The 24280-nt window shown below is 38.4% G+C and overlaps 1 protein-coding gene across 3 annotated transcripts; it reads left to right on the forward strand.

The window, feature by feature from the left end:
* Window positions 1-1205: 1205 nt before the first annotated feature.
* On the forward strand, window positions 1206-23734 carry plxdc1 (plexin domain containing 1). Of its 3 annotated transcripts, none has more exons than XM_053512184.1 (14): window positions 1206-1631; window positions 13113-13255; window positions 15990-16133; window positions 16376-16445; window positions 16951-17073; window positions 17152-17270; window positions 17683-17782; window positions 17887-17982; window positions 18992-19073; window positions 19171-19231; window positions 20694-20820; window positions 21320-21355; window positions 21908-22068; window positions 22159-23734. In XM_053512184.1, the coding sequence occupies exons 1-14, from the start codon at window positions 1556-1558 to the stop codon at window positions 22279-22281; spliced, it is 1461 nt and encodes a 486-aa protein (XP_053368159.1). In that variant the 5' UTR covers window positions 1206-1555; the 3' UTR covers window positions 22282-23734. The 3 variants fall into 3 exon arrangements, with proteins under 3 accessions (XP_053368159.1, XP_053368158.1, XP_053368160.1); XM_053512183.1 differs by having other exon boundaries at window positions 1209-1631; window positions 13113-13258; XM_053512185.1 differs by lacking the exon at window positions 21320-21355 and having other exon boundaries at window positions 1211-1631; window positions 13113-13258.
* Window positions 23735-24280: the final 546 nt, after the last annotated feature.

Genomic DNA, 24280 nt, shown 5'->3' on the forward strand with positions numbered 1-24280 from the left:
CATCACGATATTCCTGACTGCAAAACGTGTAGGAAACAGGGATTAGGTCCATTTCCACTCCGTCACTGTTTCATTAAGGATCTGTTTTCTGGGGTGTATTGTTTTTATCCCATGCTTTGGCATTTCCTGTAAATTGGATTCACTGTGCGCTTCGAGGTATTAGCAGAACCATGACAGGAAACCGGTTTTCTTTTTCCGTAGGGCCTTGTTCAGTCACCCTGACATGAATGGTGGGAAAACAAGCTGTGAGAGTGTGTGCTTCTGAAAGACTTGGCATGTGTGTGTGTGTGTGTGTGTGTGTGTGTGTGTGTGTGTGTGTGTGTGTGTCCTCATGGGTTTGATTTTGGAAAGCTAATCTCTCTGTGGGAGTATTGGCACTTCATGGTGCTCGGCAGCTGTGTGAGATCCTTTCGAGTTGCTCCACTTGATATTCTCATTCTGCATAACTGTTGTACCGTTCTCACCATAGTGACGGGCTATGGGTCAGGGAGAGGGTGCAAAAATATTAGCATTGGTCATTTTTTTGTGCTGTTATACATGTAGGCTCAAGGGAAGAGTTTATTCATTTGTTGGAGAGCATGTCTAAATGAAAAGTTTTTAAGGCCTCTATGTAACATGCTTGAGTTCATGGGAACACACACAGGGTTGCATGGATGATGAGTTTGATTAAAGGGTTTTACCTAAAGCGAAATGGTCCTTTTTATCCTTTAAAACTAGAAAACTAGAAAATAAATTAGTTAAGCCTTTTTTGTCGCTTAGGAGGTTGAGGTTAGCCATTATGTAGAACCCCTGGAGCAGACAGGGTTAAGGGCCTTGCTCAAGGGCCCAACAGTGGTAAATTGCCTGTAGCGCAACCACTACCCCTTGTGGCTGCTGCAGTTAAAAATAGTTTTAGGATTAAATTTAAGACAGCCATACATATGTCATGTCATACAGGTAATTACATACATAACGTATATGTACAGTATGTACAGTAAATATAACAAGTCACTAAACAAAAATGTGTGTCTACCTATGGGATGTAATTTCCACTAGGTGGCACTAGATCCAGCTCCACCTTCACAGATTCTTGTTTGGAAAGAAAGAGTAAAGCAGAAATATATAAATATTTGTAAGTGGGGTAGTCAAAAGTGGGCAGAGAGAGAGAGAGACACACACACATCACGAGAGAAAGAATAGGGAGGTGGAGAACACTTTTTCTCAACCCGTCCCGCCTTGAACTCTCGCATTACCATGACTACAACATCCGAGAACTCAGTGAAAGAAAGCACATCGGCAGAGTGAAAGAGGAAGGCAATAATATCTTTTCTTTTCTTTTTTTTTTCCTTCTTAAGTGGAAAACAGTGAGAGCGGGGGGAGAGCAGAGGGAGGGAAGAGACAGAAAATATAGTGGAGTAAGTAAGAGAGCTTTTTCAAAGTGTACACAGGAAAGGAGAGCAAGGTGATACAGAAGGAGCTGAGGAGGGAGAAGAGAGGAGAGGAGGAGGAAGAAGAGGAGAGGAGGAGGAAGAAGTGGAGAGGAGTAAAGGAGTAAAGGACAGAGAGAAAGCTGGCCATGGGTCTGTGCGCTGTGCTGCTCATCTGTCTGTCCCAGGCAGAGCTTGCCAGAGTCTGGAGTCAAGAGCTGTCAGGTAAGAACATCTGCATAAACACACACACACACACACATACAGACACACACACATACACACACAGGTGGCAGACTTGTGCTAGACTATGTGCAGAAGTACAGTGCATATTAATAAAGTATGAAACTGGTAATTGGGGGGGAAATGACAACTCGGATTATGGTGTGCTTCTCTTATTTAAATTTTTTGGGGGGCAGGGGGTGAGTGTGTGCTGTCAGATTTGAACGTTCTGCTTTGTGTGCAGTGTGTATCTGTTTCATTTCACTGCAAGACTCGGTTTTGATGCTTGTGTAAACTTGTGTGTTTTCGCCCCGAGGATCCTTATGACTCAGAGGAAATGGACAACACACAGGCTGAAACTTGGGCTACATCTGCTTGTGTCTAGTTCTTTCTGTACTGGCCTGGTTCCTCACTTCAGCGCACATACCACATAAAGCCAAGTGTGTGTGTGTGTGTGTGTGTGTGTGTGTGTGTGTGTTTGTGAAACTACACCTACTCTAATACGCACTTAGATACACGTCTGTGACACAAACCTGATGATGGAAGTAAATCTTACAGCTGTGTTATAAAACGTCCCGTGTTTTTGAATAAGAGAAATACAATGCTGAATAAGTAAATGTTAGAACATAATTAGTTTAATGCATACTTTCAGTTTTCTACCCCCAATTTTGCAACTGTAGATTTCACCTTTAAACACCCCAATGCCCTTTATTGTTGAGGTTGTCGTAATTTTTCCTCATTGCCCAACGTGCCCTCTGTTGTTTATTCTTTTATTGGTGTTCTAACTGAAGCCAGTAACATTTGGACATGGACATTTTATTATTTTTATTAACATATGCTCTTGCTCTCGTTTCAGTGGCACCCACCCTGTGCGTGTTTGTGTGGGTGGGTGTGTGTGGGCGTGTGTATTTTTGTCCTCCTTGGAGATGCTGTATTTTTAGCAGTCCTGATTCTTCTCCTCACTGCTCCACTTTCTCTGGCCCCTGTCCCTCCTGTGCTTCTCTCTTCTAATGCTGCACCCTCACAGAGCCCATAAGGCACAGAGCAGAGCGCCTGTGTGTGCGTGCTCATATACTCTACTGTATGTGGCATAGTTAATGTTTTTTGAAGCAGTTGCAGAACTGTAAAGATCTACTTATTGGTAAAAATCATCAAGAGAATGTTAACTGGGTTTTAAAGCAAGTTCTTTACGACCCACTTTTACCCCTGGACTTATATGTCCCGTCTGTCCCATCTGTCCTGACCCATTTATGCATCACGTTCTGCACACATGACAGCACACTCGGGGTGTGCAAAGGTGATTCCGCCCTAAGTGAGATGTTGATGTTTGGATAACAATTTCCTTTGGGAGCACATCCTGTTCTTTAATTTAACTGCCTGCTTTGGTTGAAGTGAAAGCACTGCTAGCTTTTATTATGAGGAGAATTTTCTTCAGCTGTTTTATGGGCTGGGGAGTCTGCTGTCCGTCTGTCTTTGGGACAATGTAAAACAGAAATCTACATGCTGTAGGCTATAACAGCTAGCATTTTCGATCTAAATTCTCAGTTCTGTATGAGTTCACATTCTGGGGTTTTCATTTATTTATTTATTTATTTATTTATTTATTTATTCAATTCTCAGTTCTGCCTCTCTTCTGTCTGTGTTCTCATTCTCAGTTTTCTCTGTTCTGGTCCCGTTCTCAGTTCTCAGTAGAGCTGTGCATCCTTTATAGACCATCAATTTAATTCAATTCAATAAAATGTGTTTTTCGATTCCATTTGATTTATTAGCACTAATTTTAACTGTCTGATGTGCTATATTTCCTAATGGCTTAAATAACATTAAAATGCTGTTTAACTGTTTTTTTTTTTGTTTAAAACGATATTTTTTTATCAACTGCGCAAACTCAAAAGAAGTACAAGAAACTCATTTAATTCATTAATTTCAGATTATTTAACATTTTTATAAAAATTAATTTAAAAAACCTAGATCATTTAAGAAGTGTGAATCGATTCTGAATCAAAAACCGATCCATCAATTGAGTTAATTGACGTGACCAGCAAAAGATTGATTAAATTGCACAAATCTAGTTCTCTATTTTCAGTTCTGTAGTCAGTTCTCAGTTCCTGGTTTTCATTCTCAGTTGTTGTTTTCTATTTCTTTCAACTCTTAGTTCTCATCACTGTTTCACTTCTCAAGTATCTCATATATTAGAGGGTAAATTCGCATAAATCATGGAATTTCCCTTATACCTTGCTGTGTATGTTGTTGTTGGTCTTTCGCTGCTCCCGGCAAGGGGTCGCCACAGCGGAATACCCAGACCGCACAACGACTTGGCACAGGTTTTATGCCGGATGCCCTTCCTGACGCAACCCTCCCATTTATTCGGGTTTGGGACCAGCACTACGTCCAGTGGCTGGGAATTGAACCCGGGCCTTCCGTATGGCTGGCAAGGCACCTACTGAGCCACCATACCTTGATGTGTATACATACCCCAAATTCCTTCCCATTCACTGGAAGGGTACAGGATAACAGTTAATTAAGAGACAGAGACCAGCTAGTGGTCTCAGTTAGTGGTTCTTGCTTGTTAATTGACACAACAGTATAGTGGTGACCATCATGGAATTGTGTTGCTTGGTTCACATTCACTGGAATGTGAATCCAGTCTTGTGATGCAGGAATGACACTGAGCACCTGTTTCTATTTTAGCACATACTTTTCACTGGAAAGGTTCTGATGACATGTAGCTCATCTGCTTTGAATTCAAACCACTATTGTCAGCCATGCACCCATGATCTCTCTCAATCCTTTAGCTCTTTGCTGTCTTTTCTCTTATCAGCACAGCTAAATGTGTTTGGGATTGGGTACTATGGTTACAGTCTACAACTGAAAACCAAATTGGGATCTTTCCTCCTATATGCAGTGGAGGCCCTCCTTTTTGCGAGCTACAAATCTCACATGTGGAGCTTATAACTCAAACGACTGGCTCTGAGATGTTTTTGGTGACCTAATAAACCTAAAGGGAACAGCCAGACTAATCTATCATTGTGAGGCATCAGTTTAATGAAGACTTTACATTTCTAATATAGAAACTGAATTCTTTAAACATAACACACAAAAATAATGTAAACAATTCTTTGTGCATCTTGATGTACATACTTTTTCCTATATCTTACTATTATTAGTATTTTATGATGTCTTGCTGCTTTCCTTACCTTTTATTAACATTTTCATTGCCATCGATCATGAATAATAAGGTTTAATAAATTTGGTTCAGAATGTCAGAACAAATTTATATGCACACTCAAAATACTAAAGAATTTTAAGTAGTTTAAATAAAAAACAAAGAGATAGCTCTAGCCATAAAAAAAAATCCACTCCCACTGAAGAATTTACTTCAGTGGAATGAAATTGTTATTTTTTTTATTACTTTTTATAAACTGGAGTACAGTCCTGCAGTACCTACTGTCCCTGCATATATTATTCATGTAGACAACAATAGCGCATTTGAAGTGATTTTAATCTTTGATGTCTTAAATCTAGTTCCCAATTAGTTCTCTTTCTCTCTACCTCATCCTTTCTGGTCAAGAGCTTTGTTGCAAAGACAATAACCCATGATCTATTAAAAGTAACTTAAATCTTCTAAGGATCCGAACAAAAAAATGGCTGCCCATGGGCAGCCACAGCAAAGTTAAAGCGGCCAGAACAAATACTGCAAAATAGACTAAAAGCAACCAAAATCCCCACAGGAAATTTGTAATTATTCTTTTTTTGTAAAACAAAGAGGGTCTCCGGGCAAGAGAATAAAGTGCAGTAATCCTTGCTGATTTGATTCAATTAGGATTTGATGGAACTAAGACTGTAGAGGATTGCTCTGTGTGTGTGTGTGGTGTGTGTGTGGTGAGAGAGAGAGAGAGAGAGAGAGAGACACACACACAGAAAGAGAGAGTGTGTATCTGTTGGTGAGTCTGTACAATATCATCTGAACATGCCCTATTTTCTCCTTTCCTCCTGTGTGTATTTTATCACTGAGTTAATATTTGCTTTTAAACATGTGAAGAAGCTCGGCACTGGGAACTCTCTAAAGCTGTCATTCTGATATAATGAGCAGGTTGCACATTAATGCCAATTAACCTATCAATATTTTTGTCTAGCATTTATGCTGGAGGCTGATGGGAAATACATCATGGTTACATTTTTACTCTATTGTGAACTAAATCGAATACTCAGGCCGACAAGAGAAGACTGCTGTGCGGGGAATCACTGTGATGGCCATTCTGCCTGAATTTATTGAGTAGATTTGGGGCTGCTCCATTGGTTTCTGTTCTTACCATTCTGTCTCCTTTCCCTTTTTGTCTGTTAACTTCTCATGACACCTTCATCACTCGTCTTTTAGCCTTAACTTTATCCTCTGCTTGGATTCATTTAAAATTCCCTTGCTCTTCCAATTTGTCTCTTTCAGGTATGTTAGTCTCACAGCAGTGTGGTCTAAATGACCTAATTAGACGGCTTTCATCGCATGGCTGCAGAAATAGCCGAGCTTTTCCGGCTATGAAATCAAACAAGGCTCATTATTAAAACCAGCTCCCAAATGACACGCTATCCCATCTCTCTCTCTTTCTCTCTCTCTCTCTCTCTCTCTCTCTCTCTTTTCTCTCTTCATCTGTCTCACGCCTGGGACACACAAGGTTGTAGGAGTGCAGCCCTAGAGAGGCTGTGAAAATTATTGAGACCATAAATCTACACCCAGTAACCCATAATAACAAGCAAAAACATGTTATGAGATTTTTGCTTTTTTTTTGTTTTCTTTCAAAAACTCTATAACAAAAATTTAGATTTTGGAGGTTTTTCAATTCTTTCTGGTATATTCTCTTTAGCTCAATCAGACTGGATGTAGAGTTTGTAAACTGCAATCTTCAGATCTGTAAGTCTAAGCTTTGGCTGGGCCATTCAAGTACATTCAGTAACTTTTTCCTAGGCCACTTCAGCACTGTCGTGGCTGTATGCATTAAGTCAGAGTGAAATGTGAACCAATGTCCCAGCCTGAGGTTGTGTACACTTTGGAACAGGTTTTCTTTAAAGACCTCTAAGGAAAAGATCCAATGACCCCCCTACCTTTTCATGTTGTATTCATCTGTCCCCTAATTCTGACCAGTCGTCCTGTCTTTTTGTTTTTTTTTTGTCAATTTGTTTAGTTTCATCTTTTTTATTAGGAAAAGCATTTATGATTGTAGAATCTGATTGTAGAATAATAACTACCAAAACATGAAACGAACTACCAAAAGAAAAAAGTTTTACAAATCTTACACGAGCGGGTATCAAAAAGATTCACACGACAGATCCGGTCACTTTTGCCTTATGTCCTGTCAGTAGAATTCACTGTTGATGGTCTGGCCCCTGGGACGAATTCTCAATGCACAATCCCATCAATGTCGAAAAAGACAATAAACATACAATTGGTTGAGTCGTTTTTGGTCATAGAGATGATGGGCTTTTCCACTGTGAAGACAACTCCTCCATCTCAGGGCCATACCCATACAGCCAAGTTTTGTCACCAGTTATGACATGCTGATGAAGTTATTGGCAGACTTCGACATGCTGCTCCTGAGTCAGCAACCTGGGATTGAGGATTGCCTGGACTGACACACTGACAATAGCAGCAATGTTGTGAATTGCTTTTTTATGATCATCATGCACAAGTTGCCGAATGGTTTTGACATTTTTGGGGGGTTGAGCTCATTGAAGATCCTCCTGATCTCTCGTCATCTTCCAGTAATATTCTTTTGCTCTTGAAGCGGTCATGCCGCTTTAAACACCTCAAATGACTCGTTGCAGTATCACTGTAATTGTTGCAAAATCATGTCAAACGTCTCTATGACAGATGTGCCCAGTTTCACACAGAATTTCAAATCCATTTTTTTTCTAACTTGCTGTCCGTGATGAATTAGCATACATGGTAACGCATGCGGTCAGAATAGCCCCAGTTGCCAGCTAGCCAGTAGCACCTGATGCACACAGAACGCTGTCTTTTGGGACACTAACTTAACAGTTGGTGCTTTTTATGACTTTGCATGCAGCTTTTGCTGGAATTTGTTGCTGTGTAGCAAAACTAGTCTTGAAACTTTTTGATACCGACTCATATAGAACGAGTACCTTAATAATCCCAAAGGTAAATTGTAACAATACAGTACCGTGTCCACAGATGCTCAAAAAATAAAAGACAAGGAAAAGAAGAATAGTAAGTCCAAGTTGAAATTTAGAAACCACAATGAGAAAAGTTTAAGTTAAAAAAAGAAAAACCATATGATATCTTCTATACAATTTAAGGTGCATTAATGAGGTAAAAAATGGTGTAAAATAATAAAAATATACTGTTTCTATGGACATGTACGTCCATGCTGATTGTATACAGATGGGAACTTAAATAACTGTATATAATATGCACCAGCAAGTTGAAATATTAATAAAAGAGAAAATAAAAAGACATGATCATATCAGTACAAAGAAAACAGAATGTATATGAACTTATTTATAGTTATTTCAGATAATGATCCTGACACAGAGCAGTATTATTGAGTCTAATGGGCAGGAAAGACTTCCTGTACTGTACCTTGTAACAGCAGAGATGAAGCATTCTCCACCGTTATGCTCCACCAGTTAGCAGGTAGATTGTGGTGGGGATGAGGAGTGCTCATCCTCTCTTATGGTTAACAGATAACAGTAGCATCCTTCTCTAAACCACCAACTCTCACACTATAAACAAACAGGAAAATTAAACAGGGAGTTAGTGAGGGGGGTAAACATTGCAAAGAGTTAAAGTACACAAAAAAATGGCAGCCATCTAATGGTAAATTTTCCAATGTCACTTCTAATAGAGTTACTTATTCTTTTCTTTTTTAAACTCTTTGTAAAAGACATTGGTATTTAAGTCACTGAGATATTGTTGGTGATTTGGGTGAATTCCCAAAAAAATTGGAATTTTGCATTTTGTGTTTTGCCAGGATAAATCAAACGGCACCCCAAAGATTTTTACACCAAGTCAAATCAAGTATGCTTTTATTGTCATTTCAACCATATACAGTTCAGTTCACAGACATTAATTTTAATAGACAGTATAAATGTTAAAATTTGTAGACATAGTTTTGAAGTAATCTGATGGAGTATTTCTGAGATTCTGTCTTCTGGCAGGCTCTGAAGGTTCAAAGACCTTCTAGCTTGGATAATGGGTCCGGCTGCACAGCCAGGTCTAGGAAGGCATTTCTTTTTATCAGTAAAATAGCTCTCAGGAGCCAACTGTTATCCTGGGAGAATTTTAGGTATTTCAGAGCTAAAATCAAAATCTAATTTGAAATCTAACTGGGATCTAATTCAAAAAGTCAAATTCTAAAGTCAGTACATGTAATGGGAAAGATTTCAAGCCTTTTGTGTTCTAATTTTAATGATTACGACTTATAGCTCATGAAATTCAAAATCCAGTTCATCAAATCCAGTATCTAAAAATATCAGAATATATTCTGATAATATAAAGTGCAAGTAAATTATTATTCATACAGTATAAATATTGTGTATCTCTTGGTCTAGTGCAGTACATGTAACTACAACTTTACAGTTGTCTAGAAAGCTATACTTTATCATCACAAAGAGTGTTGTATCAAAGCATATTTATGGAAAGGTGACTGGAGGGGAAAAAAGTGGTAGGAACAGGTGCACAAGCAACAGGCATGACAGCAGCCTCAAGAAGATTTTTAAGCAAAACTTTTTCAAGAACTTGGTAGAGTTTGACATGAGTGGAATGAGACTGCAGTCAGTGCATAAAGAAATGGGCTTCAGGAAATGGGCTACAATTGTCACTATCACTGCTGAACCTGAAACACTATTAGGTTAAATTAAATCTTGCATTTAATTGGGAAATCAAGGTCCCAGAGTCTGGAGGAAGAGTGGGGAGGCACAGAATACAACTTGCCTAAAGTCAACTGTGAAGTTTGCACTGTCTGTGATGATTGGAGGGTGTAGTGTTTTTACCAAGTCCAAAGTCAATGCAGCCATCTACCAGAAGATTTTCATGCTTCTGTCTGCTGACAAGGTTTATGTAGATGCTGATTTCCTTTTGCAGCAGGATTTAGCAAATGTCCGTAGTGCCAAAACTGCAACTAACTGGTTTGCTGACCCTGGTATTTCTGCGCTTGTTTGGCCAGCCAACTTGACTCACCTAAAGTTCATAGAGAATGTTTGGCATCATGACCAAATACTGAGTGCATAAGTGCATAAATAAATAAACCTACTTTTTGGATGTGAATTTGGATATTTCTGTGTTGTAAATCCTTTTGGTTGATCATAATATTCTAATATTTTGGGATATTAGATTTTTGATTTTCATGAGCTGTAAGCCTTTTTAATTAAAATAAAAACAAAAATGAGGATTGAAATATTTTAGTTTGTATGTAATGAATAGAATATACTAGAGTTTCACTTTTTAAATTAACTTATAAAACAAAACATCTACAATATTCCACATTTTTTGGAGATGCACTGTGTGTCCCTACATAATTTGATTGCGGAGATCCCCGGAGAATTTCTTGGACTTGATGGCTTGCTTATTGGTCTGGCAAGCTCTGTGAATTGTGAAACCATATGCACTCAATTCAAATTAACTTGCCACATGTGAATTACGGCTAAGTCACATAGAGACATCTTAAGATGGTTAAAACAAACAGGGGACACATGAGCTTATTTTGCCATGTGTTAGCCAAGATCTTATCTAAAAGAGATAGTAGAGGGTTTTTTTTAATGCTTTCCAAAGCTAATCTAACTCTTGCTGGACTCCAGATATGGGTACCCATTTCACAGAGGTTTCAGTTATCAAACAGTAATAATATACTTAAGATTCTAAATGAAAACACACCACCCATCACAGATTATGCACATGAATTTTCTTCAAACAAGTTCTGTTCAATGAGCTCAGCAAACAGAATGTGGGATCAAAACAAACAAGGAACAACAGTTCAGCTTGTCACTGAGTTCTTGTATTTTATAAATGATGACTGGTAAATGTTGTACATGTTTCATATTTACCAGTTTAAATCAAAAGGTCCATTATTTGACTGTAATTTGTTTAGACAGATTGAATTTTAGACTTCACTTACTGCTATTTTTGATTGCTGTGATGGACATTAGCACTTCCTTCCTCTCTCATTTGGGGTATCCTTTATTTTTTTGTTGCATGTCCCCAAAAACAATAAAGGAGAAAATCTTCTTTCTGTGTCTTGTCAGCTTGACCATGATACAATGTAATATCTATGCCTGTTTGAAAGAAAAGGTCCCAGTGGTTTGGCCAAGTCATTCTCTCCTGCATGCCAGATAAACAACGCTGAGTCATCTCAATCTTTACTTAAAAAAAGATATAATGCTCCTGGGCCTTTGACTCATATTTGCTGCTTTTTTAAAGTAGTAAAACTTTCTCTGAAGAGTTGGGAATCAGTGCTCCATGGTCATGCACATTCCTTATTTTCTTCTTTACTACTTCAATTTTGCTTTCTCTCCTTATTTGTTTCTCTTTGGTATGTTGCTTTTCTGGACATGCTATGGGAATTGTGTTTTATTTCTTTGTTTCATGCAGCACTTGTAAGAAAAAATGCATATAATGCAGGTCTGGAAAACCAGTCCAAGCCACATTTGCCAAATAAAAACAGCACAGCATAAAACGACAGACTCTGATCTCTTTAACAGAATGCATACATGTGTGTTTTGGTGAATATGTGCACAAGTGCACAAATTGGTATTCCAACCTTGTAATTATGACAAACATAGCATGGAGATTTGATTTAATTTACAAAACCAGAAAAGTCTTGGTGAAAGGCCTTGACCACTGCTTAACATAAGTGCAAATTAGATAGCATTTCTCTTGTTTTTATTTCAGTCTGCTAACCACAAGCAACAGTTGAACGGTTTGTAATTTATAGAACTATGATATATGGCACAGCAAGTTCATGCCAAAGCTCATCATTTTTCTCGACAATGGCTAACTGGGTCACTTTCACTAACCTGGTCTGATCTGCTCACATACGCATGCTTGGTACTACTACATTCCCCATCAACTCTTACAATCCTGTAATGGCATTGTAATAAACAAAAGATGTATTGTTATCTTCAAAGTGAGATGGTGGTTTGATAAGTATCGTACATGAAAGGGAAAGAAGAAGAGAATGAGATAGATTGAACAGCAGCCCTTGATTACAGATGTGTCATGAGAATAAGATCTGGAAATTGTTCTAGTGAAGCCCTGCGATATCTTTCGCATTACTGGAAAGAATGACTTGGCAATGTGACTTTTTAAGGTCCTGTTTCTCAGTTCACTTTGAAAATTACTTTAAAAAATGCAGACCTAAAGTGCAGGCCATGTAGGTGATGCATGATCATGTGTGTGTATACCTGGGAGATTATTACTCTCTTGACCAGGATTGCCGTGATAGGATTACTGGCGTATCAGTATCAGTACAAGATAAAGACGTCAAAGAGACATGCATAAGACATGTTTGTCTCAGTTAACATTTGAATTATAATGGATATATCTGATAGGTGTTTGTGCAACCATAATGAGGCTGTTTGATCAGGATTAATTTTTTTTCTTTTTACCAGTTTGCATCACTCCTGGCTTGTCTCTGACACCTACGCACGCTCTGAATTGCAAAGTTGCAACAACAGCAAAGGCTTTGCATCTGGCCTTCTTTGGCCTTCTCATCTTAATCATATTACAAATGACGAGCTGCAGCCGCCCTCCAGAGCAAATCATTTTTCAGAGAAGACTTGTGCTGCTAGTTTGTGCTTTTTATTTCCATGGCGATGATGGATTATCTCACATATGTGACAGTTTTGTTGTTCCTGGCACATGTGACTCATGCATATTATTGATTTGGAGACTGTGTGCCAGCAGGTTATTCCAGGGCAGAGGTCTGTACAGTGATAGCAGCCACTTACAAACACAAATGCAAACCATTAAAGCAGAAAGATCAGATCTGAGCAACAAAGGAACATAATTGAGCAATAAGATATAATGTGAGTATAGACTATTTCTGATTTTTACTACACACTTCTGCTGAGTTTAAAGCTGTTTTGGAGCAGATGAGTGTCTTATTTCCATCTTTTTCCCTTTCTCTCTCCAATCTGTCAAATACAGAAACACACCAGATTTCCATCAATCCGCAACATGCACACAGCAAGTAAAACAAAACCACCCAACAGTGTTGGTGGCGCTACAAAAACAAAATACTTTTAGTTCTAAATCTGGCGTTCGTGTTTAATGCCAGACATTGTAAACCGAGTAAACTAAATCAACTTGACCATAAAGCACTCTCTGAACCTCTTCTCAGGGGCAGCGATGACATTAATCTACTCCTGCTATGCTTAAGATCTAAGTTGTTTCTCAGTACAGACTGGGAGCTGTGCAGCTGTGTGTGTGTGTGTGTGTGTTTAAGCTGTGAAGATTAAAATGGTTTGTGTTGTTCTCAGGTTCACTGCATGGACAATCAGACATACTGAGAGTCAGGAGAGATCAACAGGAGTCAAGCCGGAATACACAGAACAGAACAGGCCAGGAGACAAACGGAGGAGGCTTCGCCATCGACACACTGCCTGACAACATGACCAAAGTGGTAGTGAGTTCTCGTCTCTTCTCCTTTACAGTCTGATTTCTTTCTCCTTTTTTCTCTTTTCCTTAAGTCTCTCTCTCTTTTCTTCTCTTTGCTCATCTTCTGTTTATTACTCTTCTCTTCTACTTTTCTCTGCCTTAATCTCTTCTCCTTTACTGTCATTCTCTTCTCGCCTCTTTTCCTTTACACTTTCTCTTCTCTTCTCTTTACCTTTACTGTCATTCTCTTCTCTTCTTCTTTCCTTTATGCTTTCTTCTTTTCATTCTTCTTCTCTTCATTTCTTCTTTCTTTTCTACTCTTTATTTCTTATCTCTTCATTTCTCCTTTCTTCTCTTCCTTTCTCTCCCCCTTTACCTTCATTTTTTCTTTTCATATTTACTTTGTCTTCATTTTACATTTTTCAACTTTCTTTTACTCTTCTCTTTTCTATTCTCTTTTCCTTTACTCTGTCTTAATTTCTTTTCTTTTACTCTTCTCTCATATTAGGCTTTCCTCTACTCTCTCTTTCTCTATCTCTATCTTACTCTATCTTCATTTTATCTCTTCTCTTTGCTTTTACGCTTTTCTCCTCTGTTCACTTCTGTCTTCATCTCTTATCCTTTCTTCTTGTCTCTCCCCTTCTCTTCTCCTTTTCTTTGCCTTCACCTCTTTTCTTCTATCTGCCTTTCTTTGCTTTTCTCCGTTATCCTTGTCCCCTCTCCTGGCGTTCGCTTCTGTCCTCTTCTCTTCTCTTCACTTTGCTTTATGACTCATTTCATCTCCTCTGCTCTGACTCCTTAGTCTTTCCTCTGCAGATGTTGCTTATCAAGTTGCTCAGGCTGCAGGTGTGCTGCATGTCCTCACACGTGCCACCTGCACTAATCTACTCAGCTCTTGTACTTTCTCAGCATGAAGCTTCATCAACCGCTCAGTATCCGAACCATGTGGACGTGCCGTCATTCATCCCCAAGTGCTACAGATTAGGTCCTATTCGCATTGAAGAGTTACAGAAGACTTCCACAGTATTTGTGTGCAGCATGATAGATAATAGGCTTTTGTCCTTTTTCCTCTGTTCTGCATAGAGAAATCGCTAAATGCAATGGAGGAGAAAGCATGTGTCGATGATCTTAAATATCCCAGTAGGCAGAGAATAAAGAGACCTCACAGCAACCTCGGATGTGTGGGCTTATTTAAGAGCTTCTCTGTGCTTTTTTGTATCTCTAACTGAATACGAATGATTTCCATGAACTTCGTTACGCTTCCCACTCTCCAAACCAAATTCGGACCAGATTTGCCAATAGCTCTGCAGGCAGGGGTTGTTTTTTTAAAGCGCGCTGGAGTTCTGATTCTGATTCTGATTCTAATGTGTAAGATGATTTAATGTGCCTTAGCATGTTTTTAGAATGTCCGTACATAAGAAACTCCATGATTATCATGTCTACAGTTTTCCCGGGTACCGTGGTCAGCCTTTAAAAAAACATTAATGAACATCCTTGGTCATGAGCACATAGCGAAGGAGGAGCAGTGTGCAGAAGGAAGAGGAGGAAATGGCAGCTTCTGGAGCTGAAGGCTTCCCCCAGAAACAGAAGCCATTCTGGGGCGTGCGTATCAAAAAATCTGGGTCGAGAGCTGTTATCTGGAGCACTGCTGCAGTTGTGTGTGTGTGCGCGAGAAAAGTCTTCTTTTAACTGCTCTACTTTCGGTGTTACTCGTACCTCTTCACTGTACTGTCTCCATCCCTCTCTGTCACCTTCACCTAGAGAATACATTAATAACAGTGGAGAGCTGGACTTGAAATACTTTTAACACAAACACTGTATTTGTGTGTGCGTGTGTGTGTGTGTGTGTTGTTCTTGCAGTTTAGAACCACACACACACTTTTTTTCACTTCTTGGCAAGTGAACTAAGCATACTGTGTTATAAATTTAAAGTCTAACTTCCATCACATGTCTTTAACGACCTCCCGGCACGTCTCTGATTTAAACCATTTGTTTCGTTAGAAGCTGTGTAATCGTGACTTTAGGCTTTAGGCTGTATTAATCCCAGAGCAGAATTCTTGTTGGTGTGTTATATAATATATGGAAATTGTGGTCTGAATTTGTTCCAGTCATATTAATGAATAAATTGTGTTATGGTTTGTGAGATGTTATCTTAGCCTATTAACTTTGCTGTCTTGTCTTCTTCTTTTTTTAAATAATTTCTGCCTAGAGTCTTTAAGTTTTTAAAGAATTTTTTAACTTCGCTAAAGGATTACTTCAGAATGTGGTGACAGATAAAATGTCTTCATTACAATAAACGCTGTAACAAATAACCCATTAAAAAACAAATTTAACCGCAAGTATCCCAAAACTTTACAATATGTGCAATGAGCTGCCATCCATGCTGGAAATAAAAACACTGTATTTACTTGATATAGAGATATAGATTAGTGTGATCTCAATGTATTGAAATCTTTTGATATTTTATTCCTAATGTTTTTTGGCAATTTTTGCTGATTTAAATATGCATTATACAGTAAATAATGTTTTTTTTTTATTATTATTATTTTGATGCAGCAGTGAAAATGATCCAAGAAGAGTAAAACTTTCTGTTAAGCAGTCAGAACTGAACAATTTGTTAATATTGTGTGTCACACTTCACAATGCGAACGTAGTGCCAGAAAATGTCACATCAGGTCAACACCCCACTTTTAAGGGTGTAATTTTCCATGTTGTTGTGTTTAATTTTTGCCTCTTCTCATCTTTCTTCCCGCTCTCAGGAGGACTCTCAAAAGTATTACTCCTGGCGTAGCTTTGGCCCTGGAGACGAACGAACTCAGGAGCTTTGGGTGGACCTGAATTCAGTCCAGGAGGGTCAAGTCAGAGTGCACGGCATCCTGTCCAACACACACCGACAGGCAGCTGTAAGAAACATGCACTGATACACACGAATACACAAACACACACATATGCACCTAAAAAACATTTATAGGCTTATAAGTGATATAATATTCATAGGTGCAGTTTTAAGCCCAAGCAAACACATTGTCTCCCTTTAAAATTATCCCTTTATTAAGCATTTTATTAAACATATCTTTTCCATGTTTCCTGTTTTTCTTTCTCCCCCCTACTCTCTCTCTCTCTTTCTCTCTCTCTCTCCATCCAGCGGGTGGCTCTTTCCTTTGACTTCCCCTTCTATGGACATCATATGAGGCAAATCACCATAGCAACTGGAGGTAGAACACACTTGTAGCTTCTCTTCTCTTCCATATACCAGGTCACCGTCCTATTGGTTTGTCCGAGAACCAGAGCACTAGTCTAAAAGTCCTTAGGCTATGCGTGTGTAGGAGTCAAATCATCTTTATGTATAGAAAGAGTAGGTCAATTCATTTTGTCTGAAGAAGCTGGACTTCTTTTAAGGAAATTTTCTAATGGTCTGCTGCTTCTTAAATTAGCATCTGTAAAATGGAGCACTAATGAAAAAGGCTTTATTAATTAAAGATTAGGTCTCTCGTATCTTTTACTGATGAGAAAAGTGACCATGATTCTGCCTGGCTGCAGCCTCATGCATCCTAGATCTGCTCAACTAATTAACTTTCATAATTATTCTCACATCACTGAGAGGAAATTGAGTCATACCACAGTGGGATATAATAGAAGAATCTTTGGTAGAAGATAATACAAAATATAAAAGTGAGTCCTTTTATTTGTGCTTCTGATTTTGAAATCCTTCTTCTCTAGGGTTCATTTTCACAGGAGAGATTACACATCGCATGCTGACGGCCACGCAGTACATCGCCCCTCTCATGGCCAACTTTGACCCGAGTTTTTCCAGGAACTCCACAGTCTGCTACCTGGATAATGGTGAGTGACGTTAACCAGACATCATGCGAGTCTGGGAGCTTTGACCTCTAACCTGACCTTTGACATCTGGTTCTCTAGGAGAGGTGTTTGTTGTGCAGTGGGATAAGGTGAGGCTACAGGGGAGGGAAGCAGAGGGAACCTTTACCTTCCAGGCCGCGCTTCACCGCAATGGAACCATTGTTTTTGGCTACAAAGACGTGAGTTTTGTGGGACACTGTCAGAATGACTGAAGTAAGATAAGAGCCAAGGAACAGGAGAAAGCCATGTAAGAACATTTGGCAGCAAGATATCAGGGCTGTGAATCAGGAACTTGAACTTGAATATAAACCTGCAATGTTCCAGATTCAGTCCAAGATGAAAAACCAGGTCTAGGCCTTCCCCTGCTCAGATCTTTTTAAGATGTTGCTCTACTTATTCCACATAGCCCACTTCTAATGCTGTAGCATGGCCAGAAAGCTATGTGGTTGCACAATTGTTTCTGCTGTATTTTTAGTAAATATGTCAAGTGATTAACTCTTCAATTCCTAGCTACAAAGTTATGACTTAAACCTTAACACAGGATTTTGCACATACAATGAAAAGACCCTCTGGGATGTTGTCTGTCATTAGGTGCCTTTACCAGTGGTAAAGATCAACTCTACTGAGCACCCAGTGAAGATTGGTCTGTCTGATGCCTTCATGGCCTATATTTCTTCCCCACAATCCCCAGGTTAGTTCTTTCTGAAACTCTTTGGGCATCTTTTAAATGTCCTCATTCTCATGAGTATAGTGTTATTCCCAATATCACTAAAAGTATTTTATTTACATAAGCAGAATCGAAAAGGCGGACAATCTATGAATATCATCGGGTTGAAGTCAACACCACTGATATTGTCAGTCGCTCCGCATTTGTGTTCAGCCCGCTACCCAGTAAGTGTGTGTGGTTCACTACCAGCATTGCTTTTAACTCATTGCAATTGGAAAGTTAGATACTTTATCACCAAAGTTTTTAAATAATTGTTTCCATAATCACGACACTTTAAAATCAAATGCTATTTTCGGAGTAATTTTGGTCCAAGAGTAAGAAAATTAAATATAAAAATACTGTATGTTAAAAATTACAGCTAGCTTTATGTTTGTAAAAATATTTTATTAATATAAAAACAAGTATACGATGGTGTTTAAATCAAACCGGGACTGTTGGTGCAGAATAACAGAGCACAGTCATGAGAATTATCATTATCTTTATTTCTCTGTATTGTTCTCTGCTACAATAAGACACTTATCCCAGCGTTTCAATAGTGCTTGGATACCAACAAATTAGAGAGTTTTCTCAGTATGCTGGAAGCATGATCAGACTGCCTCTTTACGTCTGAAATGCTGGCTTCCGAGGAACCCCTTAAATGGCCCAAACAGGTGGGACTGGCTTGGAGCGAGGTCAGGACTGTTCAGGCGATAACTCCCAGACATGTTCCTGCAATGTGCACGTGGTGTTCTTGAATAATGTGTGTACAGTTCCCACAGACAGATGTGTCTCTTCTGCAAGTTGGTGACAAGTCCGATTCACAAGGATCAGGCGTTACACTCGCTGAGTGTTCACAGTGCGTGCTGAGCTATCCAAGACATTCATGGATGTAAAGTACGGCCTTCTTTAAAAACGTTTGCACCATTCAAATGCTTTACTGCAGATAAAAGTTTTACCACCATACGGTGTTGAAGTCTTCTGTAAACATCGTCTGGTTTTCATCATTCCATCAGATATTTCATCACAAGTTCTGGTTAGACTTGAACACCATCATATATGTAGTGAGAAAAAAAAAACAGATCATGGAGCACATCTAATTCTTCTTACCCATAGGGATGTCTATGTTATGTTGTTATGCTATGTTATGGCAATGTTTTTTTTTTTTTGCAAACCCTCCATGTTGCTGCGCTTCAGCGTGCCTCCAACACACCAACTGTGACCAGTGCACCCACTCCAACCTCACCACAGGCTGTGGCTGGTGCAACATCCTGCAGAGGTAACCTCAAGTGTAGTTGTTTAAAGGTTTAGTTGGCCATAAACTATCTATTAACACAATTCTGTCTGTCTGGGTCTTCGTTTTTGTGTGTTTTCAGGTGTTCAGATGGAATAGACCGGAATAGACAGGAATGGCTTGAATTCAGCTGCTCAGACGAGGTACAAAATACCTGACCACCACATTTCCACTCACCCAGATGGATACATTTTTCTTGTTCTTGAAATAATTTCCTAGTGATTTCCGAAAGATTTCCACATGATTACAGAAGGAAAACAGGTGAATTGTTATTTTTTTCTTGATTGCAAAATCAATCACTAAAATGAAAAGAATTTGAGGAGTACACGTCATTTATTATTCTGAAACTGTGTTGACTTATGCTTTAAGACTGACTGGATACTTAAACAACTTTGCTTTATTATTATTATTATTATTATTATTATTATTATTATTATGATAAATGGGTTCTTTTTTTTTTTTTTTTTTTTTTACATTCCATACAAGTGAGGCTGATGCTGCTTATTTTACCATTAAACTAAATTTCCGAATCTAATTGGTCAGAATTTATTGATGAATTTTCTATAAAAGCAATACAATAATGCCAGTTAAATCATTATTAAAGGTGTCATTTTAGAAGGGTTAAATTAATACCCTTCAACAAGCAAAGAAAATATTTAAATTACTGGAAGTAGGTTTAGAACCGTCCAACAACTTTATTAACGAATGAACAATCAACTTCACAGATGAAATGTGCTCAGAATAAAACTCTAAACTGGTGATGACCTAAATGCTTGGTAAAGTTGCAGCATAGGCACTGAGTTACTGACCGGAAGATCGGTGTTTTGATCCCCAGCTCCACCAGGTTGCCAAAGGTCCCTTGAGCAAAGCCCTTAACCCTATGCTCCAAGGACGCTGTATCAAGGCTGACCCTGCACTCTGACCCCATTTACGCTGGGATATGCGAAGAAGTAATTTCACTGTGTTGTAATGTATATGTTACAAATAAAGGCTTAACTTAACTCAGTAGGAATGAGCTATGTTCAACTGTGAAAATAAGAGCATTACCACATAATTGGAACTAAATAGCTGTGTGGTCGTGAGAAGGCCACTTGTTAATGGGGCTAATTTAAAAAAGCTTTAAAAAATGAGCACAAAAATTGAACTTGGGATCAGTGGGAAAAGGTCATGTGATCCGACGAGTCCAGATTAACTCTATTCCAGCCAGATGGGTTCATCGGGGTAAGAAATGGTGAACCTCTCATGCATAGTGGCCACTGTACAAGCCTCTGGGGGCAGTTTTATAATCTGGGGTTGCTTCAGTTGGTCAGGTGCAGGCTCAGCAACGTCATGTGTCTGTTGATGACCTGAATGTACTGAATGACCAGGGTATCAGATCAAAGGATTTTATTTTCCAAAAACTTTCAAAACTTTATTTGATAATATGGTGAATTTTTCAGCTTCATTACAGAAGGAGTCTCCTGTGTCATCACATTGTCAATAAATTATCTTCAGGGCAGCAGACTTTTTTCATGTCCTAGTTTCTAAAAATATATATACCAATAAGCCATTCCATCTGCAACTGAAGAATGACTGACAGTCTGTGATTTGGAATTTTTATGCCAGGCGAAGGAGGGCACATGTGAAGATTACAGTCAGGGAGGTGCAGACAGTTCGATGAGTCCATTCAGCTCCCCCGTTCCTGCTGCTACACCGTCCCCTGCAGCTAGGCCAGGCAGCCCTGTCACCAAGGGTAACTTATCTCATCCCACACACATTTACAGTATATACCACATTTACACATGCCATGCAGATTATTTAAAGCAGTTCCCTTTGTGTGGTCATAACATGCTGATTCATATGTTATATTATAGAAATGATCAGACTGACCTGACTGTTATCAAAATATTAGAAGTTTTTAGACTGACTTGTTTTTAACTAACGTCAATGGCTGCTACACAAATGCCCCTCTTTAATTACTTGTCCACAAACATATACCTTTATTTAATGCATACAAATATGTACAGTAAGTATTATAATAAAATATACTATGCACAAAATATATTATGTACATTATATTTATTGGCAGTTGCTGACTGCATAAAATTAAACAGGTTGTACATTAACATGGTAAAGGTGCTTATCCCATGTCTGCTGAATTAATTTTGCATGGGCGCTTTTGCTAAAACTGCTCTTGTGCTGTTTTTGCTTTCGTCTTTGTCCTGCCATCTCACGACATTCTGTCCCTGCAGACGACACCAAACTTCTCTTTCACAACCATGATAATGGTGAGTCAGCCGGTGCATTAGGCTTTCTAAAGAATTAGTTAATAAGGCTTTGTAGAACAAAAGTGGTTGGGTCATTTTTTAATTTAAATGCTCCTTAATTTATTTTAATATTTTGCATAAAAATTTCAGGTGCGCAGTAGTTTCTGAAATAATCAAACCAGCCTATTTTGCACCAACAGGCATCCTATGGTTGATATAACTAAAATCACAGTTAACCCTTTTTAATATAATGTTTGATGTGAACATTATAATATATCTTACCCTCTCAATCTATGGCTCTATGGTTTTCTTCATTAAACTGGTGGGTTTCTCCTAGGCCTGCCACGGATAAATGAGACATGTGTTCCTAATTAAGTGGTCAGTGTGTGCGCATAAGCTTCAAAAGACTTGCTGTCTACTATAAATGTGTTCTGCTTTATCGTTTGTGCTCTTTTGGCAGTTCAAAGCTATGGACAAAGAACATTTACACCATCCACTGAACAGTACTCATCAGCATACGCTTTAACAGATCAAGTTCTTCTGGGTCTTTTTTCCCTATCATGACTTTTTTAGATGTGCAGAACGGTTCTTCTGGTGAGGAGGAACCTCCAGAACACACTGCAATTATTGCGGGTGTAGTGGCAGCCCTGGTCCTACTCGTCTTCTTGACCCTGTTGGCCGTGTACTATATAAACACACACCCCACTGTCGCCCCACCATTCTACCTCATGCAGGTAAATCTAATGACTGTGTTTCACATTTTAAAAAAATACAGTCAATTAATCAATCATTTATTAAAGTATTACTGTTCTGTTTGCTTGTAGCGCCGAACCAATAACTATTGGCCGTCCATGAAGTTTCGCAATCAGGGTTGCCAATCCAGCTACGCTGAGGTTGAACTTGGGTTTCATGAAAAGGATGGCTTTATTGAGGCGGAGGAGTGTTGAGGAGGCTGGACTTCCTCCACAGAACAACCAATTAATCTCTGTTTTTTGGTAAAAGTTCAAAAAAAAGACACTGAGGAGCTGTTAACCGCCACATGAACGGACACCGGAATCTGTGGATAGTTACCCTGCAAGCTTTCTCTGCCTCCATAGATTTGACTGTTTTTTCTGAAAGCCTCTTATTCTATTTGTTTATTCCTTTTATCAAGGAACAAGCAGTGTTAATGGCAAATGTGCCAGCTACGCTCTTGGAAAAGGTGAGAAGAATGGCACATGCATTAACCATGAAGAGTCCTGCAGTTATTGTACAGTATGATACAACTTTGTAGAATTTCATTTTTTTTTAGAAAAAAAAAATGTTTTGTGTTTTATATGTTCAATGAGAAAAAAAAATACTCAGTTAGCCACAAGGACTGAACTGCACTTTAAAAGAATTATCTCAGTAGTAATAGTGTTACCATGTGATCATTTTTTTGTACTTTTGTTTTTTATTATTTGTGCCCTAGGATCAAGTTTGAGATATCAATATTGCAAGCATAGCACCCTTATGAATAGATGAATAAAAAACATAAACTACAAAAATTTTATTGAGCTTTTAAGGAGGCAGTTTGTGTCGGTTAGAGCTTTCTACTGCCTATGAGGTGAACTGCAATGATTCACTGACAAGCTTAAATGACAAATAAATTCACCCCCTAGCATAACCAAGCCATTCTGTGAAAAATTTATTTTTTCTGTTTCTAAGGGAAAGGGACATAGCTGAATTACTCTTTTACAGCTGGAGGCGTGTCTGGTTTCTGCAACAGAAAAAATGTGAAAAGAAGTATAAAATAAAATGATTTAAATTAGTCATAATTAAAATTATATGATTCTATGGGGAATTAAGTTAGGTACTTAGATTTTAGTTGGACTTCAGTTAAACATTGACTGACTCATGACTAAAAATGGACTCAAGACTAAATTCTATTTTGGATAATAACATAAGCACAAACACTAATCAATTAGGACTTGAGATATGACTCAGCCTACAGTTGAGAGACCTCTGACTTAGATTGAATGTGCACTGCAGATGTGACTTTGACCTGCAAAACTGACTTGCAGGCATCTCTGTTAAAGGTCTAGAAAATTTTCAAGCTTCTTTAACATGCACCTTTGAAAAGAACAATAAAGATCTTATTACCCAAGAATGATGAGGGGAAAAATATATAAATGGAATGCAGTTCCAATCAGGGAAATGGTTTTACATTACTTTCTAACATATTACAGTTTTGACATAACTCATATGCACTAATTGCTACAATTTATAATTGTAATTGCATGTCAGATGTTTGGTAAAAAGTTCTGATTATGACATGGGCAAAACTGGTATATTGTTTGAGGTAAAAATGTCATTAAAATTCATTTTGAATATAAAGTGTGCTTTTAGTGAACCAATAAAGTAAAAATAATGTTTTGAAAACCATGTAATTTGGTGTGTTGATTTGGCAATTGATGGGATATTTTCTTTCACACTGCTTCATACATTTGATGGAGAATGATTATTATATGATAATAACATGTTATAAACTTTAACTACGCAGCATGAACCAACAGCAACATCTGCAGGCCATTATAGTTGATACAGCTAATCATGACTGTGGGATAGTCTGCCTGCGTGAACCCCAGTAACTAAAACTGATATGCATTAAAGCACAAGAGGCCCCTTATCAGGTGAACTCCATGCAACAAAAACCCATATGGTGATTTCATGTCACTTTAGCACTGGATTTCCATCAGATTCCAGATTTGAATAACACAAATGGATTTCAGACTTTCTCATTCTGAGACCCTAGACTGTCAGACTAGAAGACTAGGTTACCCTGTACTAACTACAAGCAATGGGATTCACAGGTAGGTAATCTTTTATGACTTATTTACAGCCTATGCACTTGTTACTTTTTTTTTTTACTAATACGTACCGAGTTTAAAAATTACACAAAACCCCATCAATACTAAGAATGGTAAG

Source organism: Clarias gariepinus, chromosome 14 (assembly GCF_024256425.1).
Source record: "Clarias gariepinus isolate MV-2021 ecotype Netherlands chromosome 14, CGAR_prim_01v2, whole genome shotgun sequence".
NCBI lineage: Eukaryota > Metazoa > Chordata > Actinopteri > Siluriformes > Clariidae > Clarias > Clarias gariepinus.